This window comes from Macaca mulatta, chromosome 8 (assembly GCF_049350105.2).
Source record: "Macaca mulatta isolate MMU2019108-1 chromosome 8, T2T-MMU8v2.0, whole genome shotgun sequence".
NCBI lineage: Eukaryota > Metazoa > Chordata > Mammalia > Primates > Cercopithecidae > Macaca > Macaca mulatta.
The window spans coordinates 9,233,554-9,254,383 of record NC_133413.1 but is presented as its reverse complement, the minus strand read 5'-3'; the positions used below and the strand labels follow the sequence as shown (position 1 = coordinate 9,254,383).

At 41.3% G+C, this 20,830-nt stretch overlaps 2 protein-coding genes across 5 annotated transcripts in view; both read left to right on the top strand.

Moving 5' to 3' along the window:
• Positions 1-357: 357 nt before the first annotated feature.
• On the top strand, positions 358-5,497 carry ZNF705D (zinc finger protein 705D). The gene is given in 5 exon segments (XM_077942959.1): positions 358-433; positions 2,129-2,255; positions 3,053-3,148; positions 3,680-3,759; positions 4,818-5,497. Coding segments are annotated over 5 exon segments (900 nt in total). The 5' UTR covers positions 358-421; the 3' UTR covers positions 5,403-5,497.
• A 2,533-nt stretch (positions 5,498-8,030) lies between these two features.
• The window catches only part of LOC114680170 (SH3 domain and tetratricopeptide repeat-containing protein 1-like), a 131,242-nt gene continuing 118,442 nt past the window's right edge, over positions 8,031-20,830 (top strand). For 2 of the 4 annotated variants that reach the window (XM_077942952.1, XM_077942954.1), the window contains exons 1-2: positions 8,031-8,545; positions 14,175-14,344. The gene's annotated coding sequence lies outside the window, so the exon portion shown is untranslated. The remainder of the gene's footprint in view (positions 8,546-14,174; positions 14,345-20,830) is intronic. The other 2 variants (XM_077942953.1, XM_077942957.1) reach the window with 2 other exon arrangements.

Sequence of the window (20,830 nt, the reverse complement as noted above, 5' to 3'; positions counted from 1 at the left end):
CTGCAAGTGGAAATCATATTCCACATGTGGGCGGAGTCAGGGATCCCTGTGTTTTAAAATCAGTGAGGGAACTGAATATCTGGACTTGTGTCAATTAACATACAAAACTCAGTGCTTTTGATGTTCTCGTTCACAAGATATCTGTGTTCCTTCTTTGTCAGAAACCATAGTCATAGGCTTCCTAATTTTGACCTTGGGGAAAGAGGAGAGGCCTCTGTGTGTTTGTGTCTGTTGGTCAGGCTGTGGTGCAGGTGGTGTCACACTTCAGTGAAGGTCTGGCTTTTCATCACAGGTTGGTCTGAAAATTGTGTACAAGGCTGGTGTCTCACGTGTTCTTTCTCCAACCTCAGCTTTTCTTAGTGCCTGAAGTGTCTGCAAGTGGAAATCCAGAAGAAGACAGAGAGAGACTGAGTTCTTGACAATGCGTTCACTAGTGAGTAGGGGATGCCTCTTTCTGCTGAAATGACACCCATATTGCTGGCAAATGGGCAGTTTTCTGCAGTTTGCATGGGTGTTTCATTTTTATTCTTTTTTTTGTTTGTTTTTATGATGCAAAATCCATCCAGCCTGGGTGTTCCAAATGCAATCAGGAGACTTTCAGGTATCTGGCCTCCAATTAAGTTTTCTCAGGACTCTAGGTTGGGTATCATGTGTCAAAGGTTCCTAAGTTATCAATATAATTTCTAATATTACACTACTTTATTCCAGCCCCATTCAGGCTATTTACCAAAAAAGACATGAGAGGTCTCATTTATGTATTTCTTTTTCTTCTATCCATCCTATAACCTCATAGGGAAATAATTGACCCATTAACTGTACCGTTGGCTGAAATAGACTTAGGATTGTGATGAATGCAGGCAATAGAGATGCGTGAAGAGCAGAAGATCACAGCCCAATAATGAGGCTGATGTTCTAGCAGCTGAGTTCAATAAATCCCGTGTGATAGGCCTTGAGCAAGAGCTGCACAGTGCTGAGGAAAAAGGAGAGTTTGATAAAATATATTTGTGCTTTTAAAAACTTTGCAAAAGGACAACTAGAGAAGTCATTATTATGCTTATCCCCATTCATTTTACCTTTTGATAATTAACCTTTTTGCCTTCTGGTAACTGAAAGTAACATATAAAAAATACAATTACTTAATTATGGTTGCACACGCAGGAGAAGGAATATAGTAGATAGAGTACAATTTAGGGTTCTGTGGAAATGCTTCATAAGGGCTGGTTAGAAAAAAACAAAACAGTAAAGAGGCCTTTTTATCCTTGAACAAGCCAAGTGACAAGGTAAAGTTAAAAGAGAGGCAGTGATAACTGATGTTTGGATTGCCCAGAGAAAGTTGAGAACAGGAGGCTTCATATCACAGGAATCATCAGACTAAGACTTCCTCAGTGTAGCAGCCTCAGCGGTCTTGTCTTGTGCTGCTGGACTGTCTTCAAGCGTTGTCATGAACACCTGAATGACATAACATTAGAGTGACTCTATGTATAAATTGAATCCTATATTCTGCGTAAAACTTGTTCAGTTCTGAAGAATGCTGGAGTCTGGTTCATTACTTTCTAACTTTTTAATGAATAAGGGACCAATGACCTGTATTTAATAAATATTTGCTAGATAGGAAACATGTTTTCTGTTACTTCTTTAGATTATTCAAAGCACATAATAGGTCTTTTAACCATTTGATTGGTGAGAAACCTGTGGTTTATCTAGAGAAATAATTTATTTAATCACGGTCATGTTTAAAAAGTAGTAAATCATGGTTATTTGCCTTGTGACAAATCTGTAATTTACTTGAAATTCATGGTAAATTTGTTTTATTTATGAAGGTTCAAGGGAAAATTTTATAATCAGTTATGTACAGGTGATTAACACATTACTGAAAAATATCTGGGCTATATTATGCCACACCTCATGCGATATTTCTTCATAGTAAAGTTTAATGGATTAAGAGTGGGTACGTCTCTGTGAGTGAATCTGAAAGGCAGATACCAGCTTAGTATTGAGAATGAACTGGCTGGAACCTAAAACACTGGGTGTTCTGCATACCCAGCTCCTACCTGTGTCATCTCAGCCTTCCTCCTCTGCACGTTAAAAGGGATTCTCTGTCTAAACTAAAATGTCTGTGATGTTTTAGAAGAAAGTGACTTTTGAAGATGTAGCTATTGACTTCACCCAGGAAGAGTGGGCCATGATGGACACATCCAAGAGAAAGCTGTACAGAGATGTAATGCTGGAAAACAACAGTCACCTGGTGTCCCTCGGTGAGTCCCTCAACATTCACATATGTATGTAGACACACATTGACTCATTCATTCAATAAGTGTTGGAACAGCTTCCCCATATCTCACTCTAATCTCTTCTCTGATTCTCTCACAGATCTTACCTGAAAAAAGTTTGAGCTCTCTAAATCTGTCTGAAAGAAATATCTTCATTTTATTTTATTTTATTTTATTTTATTTAGTTTTATTTAGTTTGTCACTCAATTAGAATGTAATCTTGACAAGGATTTCATGGTTTCTTTGGTACTCAGTGTCTAATACTCAGAACAGACCTGGGAACTTAATGAATATTTTCAATGTATTAAATTAAATATTTTCTAAATAACTCTTCTGCTTTAGTTGCTATACTTAGGCTGAAACCAATTAGTGAAAACAATAGCAATATCTTTTCTGTGTAGAACACCAATTATTTTTGTAAATCGGATTTTTTTTTTGTTCTGCATGAGAATAATAATAAACATACTGTGCAGAGGTTTAATTAATCTCTTTCTGAAAAGACTGTGTATTATGCATTGTGTCTTGGAACTTAGGCATGGACTCAGCATTCATAGGTCCTGACTGTTTTGAATTTCCTTTTCCTGATGGACCTTTCATTTGGATTTATTTTCTAGTCTCATGTTGGGTCAAAAAAATCCTGGGGAGTTTTCTGTGTTCTAGGTCTCGTGGCCTGAGCTGACCTTCACTGTTTTTATTCTTCCTCGGTAGCCTGCCTTACAGTTGGTGATAATGCACATTTATTGACAGTGAACTCAAAACACACGTACTGTTTCCACTAACAGGGTACCAGATAAGCAAATCCTATATAACTTTGCAGCTGGAGCAAGGAAAAGAGCTCTGGCGGGAAGGAAGAGAATTTCTCCAAGGCCAGAATCTGGGTAAGCAACAGGGTCCTGTGCTCTAATAGGAGGAGGTGCTTTGTCAATGAATAATATCAGTCAAATATTAATTAGCGGTTTTATGAAATGAGTGGTAATTTCTAAAATGTAGGTTAAGCTACCGGAGCAGAATTCCTTAGATGTTATTATCATTTTGTTCATATGTCAGATGCTACTCTTATGTCCTCTTGCCTTTTCTTTTACTTTCGGGAAAAGGATAATTCATGTACTTGTTGGGGTTAAACTGTCACATGCTGACTCTTTTCCCGATACCCCTGTGAAGACTATCCCTCTATTTACCTGCCTGATATCTCATGTCCATTTTAACTCTTTTCACATTTTAATTTTAAAACTCTTTTCTAATTGCTGACGCTGTACGATCTGTTTCTTCTATTGAAGTATTTTCTTCATTTGACACATTTGCCACATCTAAGTGTCAATTTTTGAGAAAAAGTAAACGGGCCTTGGGGTTTTTCAATTAATTTTATTACCATAATACCAAGGTAACAATTTATTTTTCAATTATTTCAGACAAGGAAAGTGCCCTTAAGAAAAAACACACGATATCCATGCATCCTATCAGAAAAGACGCATCCACCAGTATGACAATGGTAAGTTTTATAGCTGTGTACACCAGTCATCTAAGTTAAAGACCTGGTAATGGGTTAAGTTAGTAATGACGCACAGTCACCTGAGTGTAATTAGGCTGGCATTAAGTGCTTTCTAAGCAAAAAAAAAAAAGTGATACTTTGAATTTAGTGAATAAAATGACCTGTGTTCTAAACCATAACATGAGATCTTTAAAGTAGAACAAGTGCATATACATTGCTCATGCTCAGACTTTGAAGGATATTGATATCATCACAATTAATGGAATAACTCTGCAGTTGGGATCTTACAAAAGAAAAAATATCTGAGTCTGCAGGAGATAATGTGTACGCAAGTGTCAATCGAGAAAAATGACGAGACAAGTCTCAATCATTTTAGGAGATTTATTTGCCAGAGTTAAGGACATGCACCTGGGGGACAGGTGTATATCTTTCTCCAAAGATGATTTTCTCTAAATTTAAAGGGGGAAAGGGTGGGATATTGAGAAGTACACAATTTTCATGTAAAAGGTGGGTAGAAAAAAATAGTCATTCATGCATTTTTCTGGCTCAGTGAATCTGGATTTTTTTTACATAAGATGACATAAACAAATGAGGCAGAGGAATAATGCTGGAAAGCTGCATTTTATATAAGACAATATAGGTAAAACGGGGCAGGGAAACAATCGGATATGCATTTGTGTCTGGTGAACTGGGGATGACTGCACCTGTAAAGACAAGCTATCAGTTTGCATTGCCATGATGTAATTTTAACAGCTCATCAGGAATTTCTTTGTGGGCAAAATATGGGGGAGGCATGTAGCTTTTCATCTTGTAGCCATATTACTTAGGAACCAGAAGGGGGAGGCAGGTTTGTGTGACCCTGTTCCCAGCTTGATTGTTCCCTTTGGTTAAATGAGTTTGGGGTGCCAAAATCTAATTTCCTTTCACACAAGTAACATTGGAAAGATTTCAACTGAGCTCTACCACTGAATGGTTGGTCTAGGATTCAAAGGTGGTGAAATGAATGTATAGATGTATGTCGGTAAATCATTAAGAGCTTTTAATCTTTGTCTCTAAAGGAGAACTCCCTCATTCTGGAGGATCCCTTTGAATGTAATGATTTGGGAGAAGATTGCACTCACAGTTCCACAATGACTCAGTGTTTGTTAACTCAGAGTGGAAAGAAACCCTACGTCAGCAAACAGTGTGGAAAATCCCTTAGTAATCAGTTGTCCCCTAAACCACATAAACAAATTCATACTAAAGGTAAATCATATCAATGTAATATATGTGAAAAGGCCTATACTAATTGCTTTCACCTTAGACGGCACAAGATGACTCACACTGGAGACGGGCCATATGCATGTCATCTATGTGGAAAATCCTTCACTCAGCGTCCTCACCTTAGAAGACATGAGAAAACTCACACGGGAGAGAGACCGTAGAAGTGTCATCAGTGTGGGAAAGGCTTTATTCAATCCTTTAACCTTCGAAGACATAAGAGAACTCACCTTGGATAAAAGTGTTATGAATGTGATAAAAGTGGGAAAGTCTTTAGTCAAAGCTCTGGCTTTAGAGGACACACAAGAATTCACACTGAAGAGAAACCACATGCTTGTCTTCTATGTGGGAAAGCCTTCAGTGTATCTTCTGACCTTAGATGATATGAGAGAACATGCACTGGAGAAAAGCCATATGAATGCCATTTATGTGGGAAAGCCTTCAGTCAACGTACTAATCTTAAATAACATCAGAAAATTCACCCTGGAGAGAAACTTATAAATGTCTTCAGAACATATTCTGACTTTAGATGACATGGTGTTAGGAATGACGAATGTGAGGAATATGGAAGAGACTTTAGCTGTAGTTGTAACATCTAAACATGCCAAAAGACTCACATTTTGAAGAATTACTGTAATCAACATGGACGTTACTTCAGTTACCTTTATTCTTCAGTCCACATCAATAAATTCATATGGAAGAGAAATTGTACGACATGTGTGTACCAAAGACTTGTTAGTGATCTGATCATAAATGACACGGGAGAGCTGAAACTGTCAACATAATAAACTAAAAGTCTTCAGCAACAGTTTTAAAAACTTAAAACATGTGGGACTTTCAGGTAGAGAATCTCTAGTTCTGCGTTCAGTGTGAAAATGTTTTTATGTGCAATTTGTTGTCAAATAACGTAAGAAAACTTTACTTGGATGAACCCTTTATTTGTATTTTCTGTGAATAAACATTCAGCCAAGCACTAGGCTTGATGTTCACAAGAAAACACAGTGATAAAATGCTACTAAAACGGAAAATAAGAGAGGAAATCCTTTATAAGCTAAATAAGAAGGAAAAGTCTTTCCAAGGGCAATGAATTCTCTTGGAATACCAAACACTTCTTACTGGAGAAGTTATGCCTTGAAAAATCATGAGAAATCCTTTCTTCACAGAGTAACGCTTGTGGCACATGTGAGATTTCACACTGGACAAAACATGGTTAGCATCTTGAAAGGAGAAGATTCTTTAGTGGTAATTCATTTCTTAGTTGACATTGTTTCCCACATCGAGGAGCTATCAAACTTGAAAATCACTGTGAAGAAACCTGATAGATTTCTCATCAGAAAAGTGAGTCAAGAAGGTGGACCTCTAGAAAAAACTCTTAACACATAGTTTAGCAAAATAATTAAGAAATTTGAGAAAATGTCTATTCATAAAAATGCAGCACGTAAATGTATAATAGCAAAGTGACCTGAGCATAAATTGAATGCAGAATTATATAAGAAATCTCATTAAACATTTCCAAAAGATCAATACTTGCAAATATTGAAAGAATGCAATTGGTTGTTGAAAAAACTTAGTGTGTTGGCGAAGTCCTTATTTCATTTATGCAGCCCTAACAAATCGATTTGCATCTGCACTCCTTGGCTTATGGGTCGACATTCTACCCCAACTTCCGAGTCTCCCCAGTCTTCGACGGCTCTTTCCTCACAGCTCACCTCCCTTTACTTCAATGTCCACTGAAACCACTTGCTTGCATCCAACCCTGGAACTGACACATCAGGGATCTTCAGCCCCACTTGCCAGATTTCTCAGTGTGTCATTGCATAGATTTAGCAAGCAAATGGAGGCGGTATCGAAGACACCTAGTATATGCATTTGGGTGTCCCCAACCCTTGCCTCTGTCTCTGAGTAGTTACCTGAGATCAGAGAATAAGGCAGCCCTGCTCTTCTATCCCTCAGAAATCTCTTGAAATTTTGTCCCTGAAGCCTCTCTAAGTGGAGGTAGCAGTTCATCTCATGACACCCCAGAGTTTATTCAGGTAAGTCCTGAGTTATTACACAGAGACAGACACAGCTGTGTTCCTTTTACTTCTGTCCAGAAGATAAAACACCAGCATGATAAAACAGCCGAACCTGTCAGCCACCATGCAAGCCTTTCCTATATTTGATTCAACGTACTTTTCCAGAAGCAAAATGAAAGTTCTCACAGAGGGGGCCTCCTCTGCCTTGTCCTCAGAATTGGAAAATGTATTGTCCATCAAGGAGCCTCAGTACTGAACCTAAAACTCAAGATAAAACGTTTCCTGAATAATAAGTGGGATGATGACTTGAAATTTTGCAAAACAGGCACAATCTTAATACGATAGGCCTTACTAAGGCTAAATGGCCTTATCCATGGTTGAAATTGACACATCATTATATTAAAATATCTCCACAAGTGATTGATTTTACTCTGCAGCCAGGGTTTATGTCAAGTGTGAGGATAACGAGCAAGAAATTCGAGCCCTTGGCAAACTGGTTGCAGAGGCAAGGATTGTGTCCAGGCAGAGCTCATAACATTATTTATTGTTTAATCTATTTAATTAAATATGTAATTTACCCTCAAACTGTGGCTGACATTATATGTAGTCCTGAGGCACATTAAGATGTACTATTTGTGCTGTGAAATTCTACGGGATTTGACAAATGCATGGTGGCAGATCTCCAGCATTAAAGCATAGCACAGAATGCTTCTCTTATTCAAGCTCTTCTTCCCTTCATATAGAGGGAATCAATCGACTTTTGTATACTAACTTTCGAATTTTTTTCTTTATTCCCATATTCTTTAATTAAAGCACAAGATATCGTACTCAATTTCCATTTGATCTTCCAAAAGAAAGGTACTGAATAATCCATACCTGAATTTCAGTGATTCAGACTCAGGTCCACCGCTAAAGGCCAAACGTCCTGTGCTGCCACCTCATGGCCGGCAGAGGGCCATGAAACCCATCGTTCCGGCCATGCAGGGCGCATGCGCGGTCTCCTTCCCGCGGCGAGCCGGGTCTCCACGGAAGACCTGAGGCTTCTTTACCCAGGGTGAGGGAGGCGCCGCCGCCCTGGCTTTGGGGCTGGGGCCTCCGGGGAGGTTCCGGGTGGGGGCGTTGAAGAGGCCGCTCTTTTTGCAAGGCCCAAGATGGCGGGCCCTCCTTAGGCCGCGCTATTTCGCGCCCTCAGGGCGTCAGTATCCTGTTGGGGCCGGATGCCCCCGCTGGGCCCGGAGCATCTTTGGAGCTGCCCTCGCAGAGCCGCGCTGAGGCTGAGGTGTCGCGGGGGGTCCGGGCTTCGCGAGGAGCGGCGGCAGCTAGGGCTGGAGGACCCGGGCTCCGGGGCTCCAGGCATCTGGCCTGGGTGGGACTGAACCCATCCAGGGACTGGGACTCCCGGGTTCTGGTGCGGGTGGATCCTGTGCAGACTCAGGACCAAGTCCCTCTCCTTCCACCAAGGAGCCCCCAGAGGCCGGCGGGAGCTCCAGGTTCACCTTCTCCTCCTTCAGGTGTTTACTTTTCCTTTATTTCTGTAAGGCCAGAAATTGGCGCCATCCTTCACATCGGTGAATCGGGACCCTAACACCCATTACCTCAGGTTTATTGTTACTGCCATTAACAGTGTTGGTGGCATTATCACTAAGATCATCATTGTTGTTATTGTCATTCATGACTATTAGCAGATGTGTTCATCATTTTGTCTCACTATGCTTTTTTTTTTTTTTTTTTTTTTTTTTTTTTTGTGATTGGTTTTGTGTGACGTTGAATTGAACTTCTTTAATCTTGACTAGTGTTGTCAGATTCCTGAAGAGCATTCCGGAGGACAACTTCTGCCTTTAGTGCAGCCACAGAATTTCGTGGGCACAGGAGAGCACCTAGAATATTCCCCTTTCATTGCACAGCAGCTTTGGGAAATGGTGGCTGCCTGGCTCTGAGATGAGGTGGAAAAGACCAGATACTGGGGCAGGTGATAGCACCTCCACTGGTGTTTTTATGAAGCCAAGTGCACTGTCTCCCACGTAGACTTAGAATAAAATCTGATGGCTCTAAAAGGCCATGTTTGCCCTTCCTGGACTTCCTGGGAGCTTTTAAACCTTGTGTGGTTCCTCGAGTGGCTAAGTTGCCATATCTGTGCCTCGTATGGCAGCACCAGTCTTTTCTGGGCCAACAAGGGCACTTAGAATGTTTCCAGAAGCTCAGGCATGCTGTCTCTGTTCCACGCTTCTATTCAATGGCATTTCACTGGGTCCCTGGCTGACATAGAACATCCTGCAGAGGGGTGGGCTTGGGTGACTTCCTGGCCAGCCTTTCCAGGCGGTTATCTTTGAAAAACTTGAAGAGACTCACAGAGGCCATTCACTGGTATTTCATGACTGCAAGTGGGGTTTCCGGTTCCTTGAGTTTACTTAGAATATTTGAATGGCTCTGAATGGCCAAGAAACCCTCCCTGGTCGTGGAAGCTGCCAAAAGCTATTACTGGGCCTCCGAAGAGTCTTTAAAATTTTTCCAGGTACAGCTGAGAATAGGAAGCTTTTCCAGGTCTAGCCCAACCAGCTCAGGTCAAGTCGTGAAAAACTGGTGGGTATAGGGGGAGCTCATCTTATGAGAGAGCAATTGGTGGCAAAGCTGGGTCTCCAGGACAGCTGTGTGTGTATATGTCTGCAGAGCATGCCTTGTAGTCATCTTTAGTAACTGAACACCATTTGTGAATGGATAAACTATATTCCTTGCTGTACAATAATGAAAAATCCATACTAACAATGGTACTAATAAAAATATTGATGAATATTAACAGGAATGATGATCATCATGATACTAGTACTAGTGGTTATAATACTGATAATAATACTAACCCTATGGACTTGGGACATACGAGTTTTCCCTAAGTGGATAATGGGCATAAATATTTGGCAGTGTAGGGTTATTTCAAGTCCCAGAAAGCAAGGATGAACATCTAGAATGAGAAGAAAAACAATCTGGACGTTGGCATGTGCACACCTGGAGACTCCTGTGTTAACTTCTGGTGTTTCAGCCTAAGAGGGAATGTTAATATAACCCTGGTCCTGCAACACCATGCTGACCAACACCTACCAGCTTTCAGGAGATAAGATAGCTGGCTGATGGGGCAGGGATCCAGAGAAGGCACGGGTCCAGACCCGTACATATTGCCCGGTGGCAGAGTTCATGACAAGCAATAAACCCCAGGACAATGTCATTCCCAGCCACCTGGCTGTCATCTGCTCTTTCATGGCCCCTCTCTACTGGTACCTCTAGGCACTGGCATGTCCTCCAGAGGCTGTAGGAGGGCATCATACTCAGTACTCTCCCACCTGCAGGAGGCAAGAAAGATGGAAAGAGCTAAATACCATGGCTTCTGGATTTTTTTTGGTGGGCATGGCATATTTTGCATTTGCTTTAATAATGGTGGAACCCAGTCAGTGGTTTGCAATACAGCTCTGGATGACTCTGGACACCTGTAGAGATTTTGACAATTTCCAGAAGGTCACAAGTTCTTGGAGGACTTTTTCATGAGTTCTTTGACTGAAAAGGTGGTTCAAAGAACTACTGTACTTACTTAGAAAATGTTGCAGGGGCTGGGCGCAGTGGCTCATGCCTGTAATACCAGCACTTTGGGAGGCCGAGGCCAGCAGATCTCTAGGTCAGGAGTTTGAGACCAGCCTGAAAACCCGTCTCTACTAAAAATACAAAAATTAGGCGGGCGTGGTGGCATGCACCTGTAACCCAGCTACTCAGGAGGCTGAGGCAGGAGAATCACTTGAACCTGGGAGTCAGAGGTTGCAGTGAGCCAAGATTGTGCCACTGGACTCCAGCCTGGGCGACAGTGCGAGATTCTATCGCAAAAAAAAAAAAAAAAAAAAGAAGAAAAAGAAAATGTTGCAGAGACTCTGATGAACAGGTAGTCCCTCTCCTGCCACTCCAGGTAAACGTTTCTTGGCCACAAACCTGATTTAGCAATATCCCTTCATCTTATGTGGGTAACAGAAAGCCATTCATGACCTATCCAAGCATGGAGGGGGAATTTGACTTAGAAAACTTTTAGGTGGACTAGTTGGTGAAAGAAAGTGCATTCTAGGGCTCACAGGCCTACACATAGAATTCCTAGCACATAAAGCATATGTATGAATTCTTTCTGAGCCCATGGCAAGACCAGGGTGCACTTCATCCATCTCCTATGCTGGTATGAATAGGTACTTGCCCGAAAAAGAAAAGAATAAGTCAGGAAGCCCATTCTTCTACAGGACACCAGCTGGTACAGTAGGAGTCTTGGGGTTGCTGTGGTATGTATGTTTTCAGGTTGTCTTTTAATCAGCTTCAGCAAATTCAACAGTCTTCAGAACATTAAAAAAATTATTCAACATTGCATAATAACTACCAGAAATATATCCGTGATAAAGAACTGTACCCACATAATAATAACATTAATAACAATCACAATGGTGATGATATAAATGTCATTTTAATGAAGAGAATAATAAAAAAGCAGATATTTAAGAGCATATTCCTGTAAGCCTGTGACATTGTTCCCATGTGAGCCCTCATGTTATTGATTACAGGGAGAGGCTTGGGGCTGCATCTTGAAATGTCTTCTGTGATGGCAAAGAAGAGTGGCAGTAGGGAGAATAATTCTGAGCCACATGAGGGCTTGGGCAAAAGTGGAGATGGCTGCGCCACGTGGAAATACATTACAAATGGACTATGGAAAAGGGTCTGGCCAGAGTCCTGCCTGACACAGGTCATACAAAAGCTTTCAGTAGTTCACCCCAAGAAATGGCTGGTCCAGGCTGTAGATGAGAAACACTGGGCAGACAGATCCACACCCGCTTCCTGAGTCTCAGAAGTCTGGTGTGCATTGAACATTAAGCCCCCAAGCCTACTGAGACTTCACCTCCTGGCTGGTCTTCTACCATCTGATTCTTGAGCCCCATCACGTCAGTGCCATCTCCATACTGGAATTGCTGACAATGTCTGAGGGAGGGTTTCACCCTGGGTACTCAGTACCAGCAGTGGATGAAATACCAGAAGGGAGGCTCCAGGGCTTCCATAGAAGACACATTCTAAAGTTGCTCGGGTGATCAAATGGTCATGTCATAGATTTTCAGTAGAACTGCAGCATTTTGTGAATACCTGAGTGAATGCAGAAAGTATCCATTCTAGGAAGCTCCCTGTGTAAATCAAATACAAGGAATATCTACTTCTGGGCTCAAAATCTAACTTAGAAAATAAAAAAAGTGAGATGCTGGCAGAAGGCAAATAACTCCACTTCAGTTCCTGAGAGAAAAATGGTTCTGTAACCTATGAGTTTATTTAGAAAAAGTTTGGAGCCTCAGGAAGACCAAGTATATCATTCCTGATGTTTCCAGGGCAGATTGGACTGCTTAGGCCTCTGGGAATATTCTAAGTCCTCTCAGGTTTCCATGGGAGACTGTAACTCTACTCCTAGGGCTCACACCACCCCCGAGCAAGCTCATTGTTTTCTAAATATCCCAAGGAAGTCCATCCAGGGTATGCCTGTATTGGTGAGTTTCACCTTGGACTGGCAGGAGAACACTGAGAATGATACATCCTGACTTCACATGATAAAGGTAGTGGAGTCAAGAAGTCCAGATCTGGAGAGCACCTGAAACACCAGATGGCAGAAGGACAGTAAGGAGGTGAAGTCAGCTATAGAGTTGGAGCTTCATGTTTACTGCATGTAGGATTCTGAGTTCCAGGACTGATGGTCTCGTGGGGATCAGATACATGTCTTCTTTGCAGGGAGCCAGGCCAAACCAGCCATCTGGTTGCACTACTGAAAGCTTTTGTGTGCCCAGTGGTAGGCAAGACACAAGCCAAACTCTCTTCACTTCTGGCTGGTAGTCCTTGACTAAAGAGGTTTGCACACAAGTGGTCCTATTAGCCCATGCTCTCCTGTGGCTTGCTTTCCTTTCACCTCCTGTTTCTCATGTTTGCCATCATGGAACACATTTCATAGTGAAATTCTTTGACTCTGACTCCAAATTACACAAGGAGGACCCAATTTGTGAACTTTTCGTATATTTAGGAGAATCTCCACATTGATTTTTGTATCCTTATGTTCATATTGTCACCAGTATTAAAATTCTTACTATTTAGGTCATTGTGTTCATTATCATAATTATTAATTATTTTTCATTTATCATTTATTTTTATTGGTTAATTTTTGTGGCAGCTGTTATATAACAATCACTAGAGTTTCTCTATTCATGAAAGATGTCCAAGTTAATGGAGGTAACTAGGAGTGTTACTTTACAGGTATGTAAACACAGATAATCTTGGCTGAACTGTGGCTATATTGTCTGGTATCCCTTTGAAGGTGAAGCCTCTTGTGTTATTCTAAGTGACCTCTGGAGACAGAAACTGTCTCATAATTGCAGGGACGACTTGAGAAGGCATCCTGAGCCTATGCAGAAATGCAGAAGCACTTCCATGATCTAAGCAACCTATGTGAAGGCCTGAAAGCCAGAGCAAAGCTGTCCAACAAAAAGTTTTCCTAGTAACACTGGAGGTCCATCAGTCACTCCTCCTGGTCTGGAAATGCCAGAAATGTCCTCCATGGTCCTTGTGAGAGTCAAGATCTTTTCAAAATCACCTCAGGAGCCACAGAACCACTCCATCCTACCTGAAATTGCAGAATGACTCTTCTTTTGACCAGAGTCTCAAAAATATATTCATTGATAGTTTTGATTCCTGGGAGCCACCATTGCTTGCAAAAGATGTGCCAGAGACTAGACATTTTCTGTATCCTCACTTGTCTGGAGAAGACTGAAGTTTTTCTGAAACACAGAAATGGGAATCTGACCCTCTGAGCAGCCTCAGGATTTTCTAAGTCTTCCAAGCAGAGTGGCAGTTCTGGTGAGGACCCATTGTACCCCCTGATGGTCTGGAATCACATAGGATGATGCGTTTAAACAACTCTAGGTGGAGATATATTTTCTGAGATATTCCAAGGAGGAGAGACACAATTGAACCAGATGTTAAAAGGGCAGCTGAGCATTAAGTGCCTATGTAGTGTTTGCAGCTTAATGTCCCATGCAGAAGGGGAATCTGGGCTCTTGTGTTAGAATTTGGTGTAATTCTGGGGTCCTGCTTTCCTTCCAGGAAATCCTACTTCCAACTGGATGTCTGGATGAACTACTGAAAGCCACTGAGTATCCTGCAGCAGGTGAACTGTGGCCAGAGCCCAAGGATGAAGGGGGCTCCCTCTGTGACTGTGAAGAGGAAGCCTGAGGTGTAGCAGACCCAGGCCCCAGAAGGATGGAAAAAATTAGGTAGGGAGTGAGGGGACCTCAGGAGAAGACTGAGGTCTGCAGAATCCCAGGGTCAAGGAGACAGTGTGGTATCCTGGTGGTGTCCTTGATGTTCCAAGAGGGGCGATAATCCATCTCCTGAGTAAAAGCTTCATATGGGGTGAGAAGGGGAGAACTGAACAGAGAGGAAGCAGGGAAGGCCAAGACAGCGACCAGCCTTAGAGCAATTTTAACCAGAAATGGACACAGACCCTGGACCCCATCGCCGGGTTGCAGGCCAAGGACCATCTCCAGGCGATGCATAGCTCCCTTGTCAGGTTAGTGGGAGTAGGGATTGTGACGTCTGCAGGGGTGTGGAAGGCTGGGCGACGGGAGCAGCTTACAGGGCTGGACCAGAAATACTGAACTTCTTTTCCATCAGTGAAATCCACTTCCGGGTCAGAAAAACCTGCAAGTTCTGGAGGGGCAGGGCCTAGGAGGAGGTCAGGAGCCTTCCTGGTTTGACCCCCCTACCCGCCGTGTTTCTGGGTCTGTCCTCACTTCCACCCAGCGTATCTTGAGTATCCTCCTTTGAGTCCCCACGGGTGTGTTGTGTGCAGTGGGGCCAGGCTCCTTCATCCACTGCACGTTAAATGTTTCCAATACTTTCTGGCCAAAGCTTAGAGTTGTCAGACCACTGACTTTGAATGTTGACCTGGTTCCTTTTGAACAGAGTAAAATCTATTGAAGTTTAAGGTTACCTCTTTTCATGGATGGTGAAGAGGCAGGCTGTTCAGGCGCAACTGCCCTCAGGTCTGGAGGGCGGCAGAGGTCACTGTGGGTGGTGGGTGAATTCGGAACCTCTGTGGCTCTAGACTTTTAAATATTTCATTTTTTCTTTTGTAGTTTTTGTTTGTTGCTTGCTTTTTTTTACAATGGGAACTGGAATGTAAGATGCCAAACTAGCCTGTGGGGGACATGGATTTTCACAACAGTAACCACAGAGTGTAGTTTCCATTTCTATTCCCTGTTCATGTGGGAGGCAGAGAAGGAAGTCAGGTGCTCAGTTCCAGGGACATCACAGGACTAGGACATGTACAGTGAGGGTGGAAGGCAGAGGCATTGCTTTAGGAGAATAAAATTACTGCATACACACACATATGTATGTATGTGGATGTATGTATGCAAACATGCATATTTATAGATTCTATTCTCCCTCTATATAATTTTCTTTATTTCACACTTGATATGATTTTTTTTTATTATACTTTATGTTCTAGGGTACGTTTACACAACGTGTAGGTTTGTTACATATGTATACATGTGCCATGTTGGTGTGCTGCACCCATTAACTCGTCATTTACATTAGGTATATCTCCTAATACTCTCCCTCCCCCCTCCCCCCACCCCACATCAGGCCCCAGTGTGTGATGTTCCCCTTCCTGTGTCCAAGTGATCTCATTGTTCAGTTACCACCTATGAGTGAGAACATGCAGTGTTTGGTTTTCTGTTCTTGTGATAGTTTGCTGAGAATGATGGTTTCCAGCTGCATCCATTTCCCTACAAAGGACAAGAACTCATTCTTTTTTATGGCTGCATAGTATTCCATGGTGTATATGTGCCACATTTTCTTAATCCAGTCTGTCATTGATGGACATTTGTGTTGGTTCCAAGTCTTTGCTATTGTGAATAGTGCTGCAGTAAACATACGTGTGCATGTGTCTATAGCAGCATGATTTTTAATCCTTTGGGGATATACCCAGTAATAGGATGGCTGGGTCAAATGGTATTTCTAGTTCTACATCCTTGAGGAATCGCCACACTGTCTTCCACAGTGGTTGAACTAGTTTACAGTCCCATCAACAGTGTAAAAGTGTTCCTATTTCTCCACATCCTCTCTAGCACCTGTTATTTCCTGACTTTTTAATGATCGCCATTCTAACTGGTGTGAGATGGTATCTTATTGTGGTTTTGATTTGCATTTCTCTGATGGCTAGTGATGATGAGCATTTTTTCACATGTCTGTTGGCTGCATAAATGTCTTCTTTTAAGAAGTGTCTGTTCTTATCCTTTGCCCACTTTTTGATGGGGTTGTTTGTTTTTTCCTTGTAAATTTGTTTGAGTTCTTTGTAGGTTCTTGATATTAGCCCTTTGTCAGATGAGTAGATTCCCAAAATTTTCTCCCATTCTGTAGATTGTCTGTTCATTCTGATGGTAGTTTCTTTTGCTGTGCAGAAGCTCTTTAGTTTAATTAGATCCCATTTGTCAATTTTGGCTTTTGTTGCCATTGCTTTTGCTGTTGTAGACATGAAGTCCTTGCCCATGCCTATGTCCTGAATGATATTGCCTAGGTTTTCTTCTAGGGTTTTTATGGTTTTAGGTCTAACATTTAAGTCTCTAATCCATCTTGAATTAATTTTTGTGTAAGGAGTAAGGAAGGGATCCAGTTTCAGCTTTTTATTTATGGCTAGCCAGTTTTCCCAGCACCATTTATTAAATAGGGAATCCTTTCCCCATTTCTTGTTTCTCTCAGGTTTGTCAAAGATCAGATGGTTGTAGATGTGTGGTATTATTTCTGAGGGCTCTGTTCTGTTCCATTGGTCTATAGCTCTGTTTTCGTACCAGTACCATGCTGTTTTGTTTACTGTAGCCTTCAAGTATAGTTGGAAGTTAGGTAGCATGATGCCTCCAGCTTTGTTCTTTTGACTTAGGATTGTCTTGGCAATGCGGGCTCTTTTTTGGTTCCATATGAAGTTTAAAGTAGTTTTTTCCAATTCTGTGAAGAAAGTCATTGGTAGCTTAATGGGGATGGCATTGAATATATAAATTACCTTGCGCAGTATAGCCATTTTCACGATATTGATTCTTCCTGTTCATGAGCATGGAATGTTCTTCCATTTGTTTGTGTCCTCCTTTATTTCATTGAGCAGTGGTTTGTAGTTCTCCTTGAAGGGGTCCTTCACATCTGTTGTAAGTTGGATTCCTAGGTATTTTATTCTCTTTGAAGCAATTGTGAATGGGAGTTCATTCATGATTTGGCTCTGTTTGTCTGTTATTGGTGTATAAGGATGCTTGTGATTTTTGCACTTTAATTTTGTATCCTGAGACTTTGCTAAAGTTGCTTATCAGTTTGAGGAGATTCTGGGCTGAGACAATGGGGTTTTCTAAGTAGACAATCATGTTATCTGCAAACAGGGACAATTTGACTTCTTCTTTTCCTAATCGAATACCCTTTATTTCTTTCTCTTGCCTGATTGCCATGGCCAGAACTTCCAATACTATGTTGAATAGGAGTGGTGAGAGAAGGCATCCCTGTCTTGTGCCAGTTTTTAAGTGGAATGCTTCCAGTTTTTGCCCATTCAGTATGATACTGGCTGTGGGTTTGTCATGATTAGCTCTTATTATTTTGAGATACGTTCCATCAATACTGAATTTATTGAGAATTTTTAGCATGAAGGGTTGTTGAATTTTGTCAAAGACCTTTTCTCCATCTATTGAGATAATCATGTGGTTTTTGTCTTTGGTTCTGTTTATATGCTGGATTACGTTTATTGATTTGCATATGTTGAACCAGCCTTGCATCCCAGGGATGAAGCCCACCTGATCATGGTGGATAAGCTTTTTGATGTGCTGCTGGATTTGGTTAGCCAGTATTTTATTGAGGATTTTTGTGTCAATGTTCATCAGGGATATTGGTCTAAAGTTCTCTTGTTTTGTTGTGTCTCTGCCAGCCTTTGGTATCAGGATGATGTTGGCCTCATAAAATGAGTTAGGGAGGATTCCCTCTTTTTCTATTGATTGGAATGGTTTCAGAAGGAATGGTACCAGCTCCTCTTTGTACCTCTGGTAGAATTCAGCTGTGAATCTGTCTGGTTCTGGACTTTTTTTGGTTAGTAGGCTATTAATTATTGCCTCAATTTCAGAGCCTGCTATTGGTTTCTTCAGGGATTCAACTTCTTCCTGGTTTAGTCTTGGGAGAGTGTATGTGTCCAGGAATTTATCCATTTCTTCTACGTTTTCTAGTTTATTTGTGTAGAAGTGTTTATAGTATTCTCTGATGGTAGTTTGTATTTCTGTGGGGTCAGTGGTGATATCCCCTTTATCATTTTTTATTGCATCTATTTGATTTTTCTCTCTGCTTTTCTTTGTTAGTCTTGCTAGTGGTCTATCAATTTTGCTGATCTTTTCAAAAAACCAGCTCCTGGATTCATTGATTTTTTCAAGGGTTTTTTGTGTCTCTCCTTCAGTTCTGCTCTGATCTTAGTTATTTCTTGCCTTCTGCTGGCTTTTGAATGTGTTTGCTCTTGCTTCTCTAGTTCTTTTAATTGTGATGTTAGGGTGTCAATTTTAGATCTTTCCTGCTTTGTCTTGTGAGAATTTAGTGCTTTAAATTTCCCTCTACACACTGCTTTAAATGTGTCCCAGAGATTCTGGTATGTTGTATCTTTGTTCTCATTGGTTTCAAAGAATATCTTTATTTCTGCCTTCATTTCATTATGTACCCAGTAGTCATTCAAGAGCAAGTTGTTCAGTTTCCATGTAGTTGAGTGGTTTTGATTGAGTTTCTTAGTCCTGAGTTCTAGTTTGATTGCACTGTGGTCTGAGAGACTGTTTGTTATAATTTCTGTTCTTTTACACTTGCTGAGGGGTGCTTTACTTCCAACTATGTGGTCAATTTTGGAATAAGTGCAATGTGGTGCTGAGAAGACTGTATATTCTGTTGATTTGGGGTGGAGAGTTCTGTAGAAGTCTATTAGGTCCGCTTGGTGCAGAGTTGAGTTCAATTCCTGGATATCCTTGTTAACTTTCTGTCTTGTTGATCTGTCCAATGTTGACAGTGGGGTGTTAAATTCTCCCACTATTATTGTGTGGGAGTCTAAGTCTCTTTGTAAGTCTCAAAGGCCTTGTTTTATGAATCTGGATGCTCCTGTATTGGGTGCATATATATTTAGGGTAGTTAACTCTTCTTGTTGAATTGATCCCTTTATCATTATATATTGACATTCTTTGTCTCTTTTGATCTTTGTGGTTTAATGTCTGTTTTATCAGAGACTAGGATTGCAACCCCTGCCGTTTTTTTGTTTTCCATTTGCTTGGTAGATCTTCCTCCATCCCTTTATTTTGAGCCTATGTGTGTCTCTGCACGTGAGATGGGTCTCCTGAATACAGCAAACTGATGGGTCTTGACTCTTTATCCAATTTGCCAGTCTGTGTCTTTTAATTGGAGCATTTAACCCATTTACATTTAAGGTTAGTATTGTTATGTGTGAACTTGATCCTGTCATTATGATGTTAGCTGGTTATTTTGCTCGTTAGTTGATGCAGTTTCTTCCTAGCATCTATGGTCTTTACATTTTGGCATGTTTTTGCAATGGCTAGTACTGGTTGTTCCTTTCTATGTTTAGTACTTCATTCAGGAACTCTTGTAGGGCAGGCCTGGTGGTGACAGAATCTCTCAGCATTTGCTTGTCTGTAAAGGATTTTATTTCTCCTTCACTTATGAAACTTAGTTGGCTGGATATGAAATTCTGGTTTGAAAATTCTTTAAGAATGTTGAATATTGGCCCCCACTCTCTTCTGGCTTGTAGAGTTTCTGCCAAGAGATCTGCTGTTAGTCTGATGGGCTTCCCTTTGTGGGTAATGCGACCTTTCTCTCTGGCTGCCCTTAACATTTTTTCCTTCATTTCAACTTTGGTGAATCTGACAATTATGTGTTTTGGAGTTGCTCTTCTTGAGGAGTATCTTTGTGGTGTCCTCTGTATTTCCTGAATTTGAATGTCGGCCTGCCTTGCTAGGTTGGGGAAGTTCTCCTGGATAATATCCTGCAGAGTGTTTTCCAACTTGGTTCCATTCTCCCCGTCACTTTCAGGTACACCAATCAGATGTAGATTTGGTCTTTTCACATAATCCCATATTTCTTGGAGGCTTTGTTCATTTCTTTTTACTCTTTCTTCTCTAAACTTCTCTTCTCGCTTCATTTCATTCATTTGATCTTCAATCTCTGATACTCTTTCTTCCAGTTGAACGAGTCGGTTACTGAAGCTTGTGCATTTGTCATGTAGGTCTTGTGTCATGGTTTTCATCTCTATCAGGTCGTTTATGGACTTCTCTGCATTGGTTATTCTAGTTATCCATTCGTCAAATCTTTTTTCAAGGTTTTTAGTTTCTTTGTGCTGGGTTCGTATTTCCTCCTTTAGCTCTGAGAAGTTTGATCAACTGAAGCCTTCCTCTCTCAACTTGTCAAAGTCATTCTCCGTCCAGCTTTGTTCTGTTGCTGGCGAGGAGCTGCGTTCCTTTGGAGGGGGAGAGGTGCTCTGATTTTTTGAATTTTGAGCTTTTCTGCATGCTTTATCCCCATCTTTGTGGTTTTATCTACCTTTGGTCTTTGATGATGGTGATGTATGGATGAGGTTTTGGTGTGGATGTCCTTTCTGTTTGTTAGTTTTCCTTCTAACAGTCAGGACCCTCAGCTGCAGTTCTGTTGGAGTTTGCTTGAGGTCCACTCCAGTTAGGCTACTCCCAGTTAGG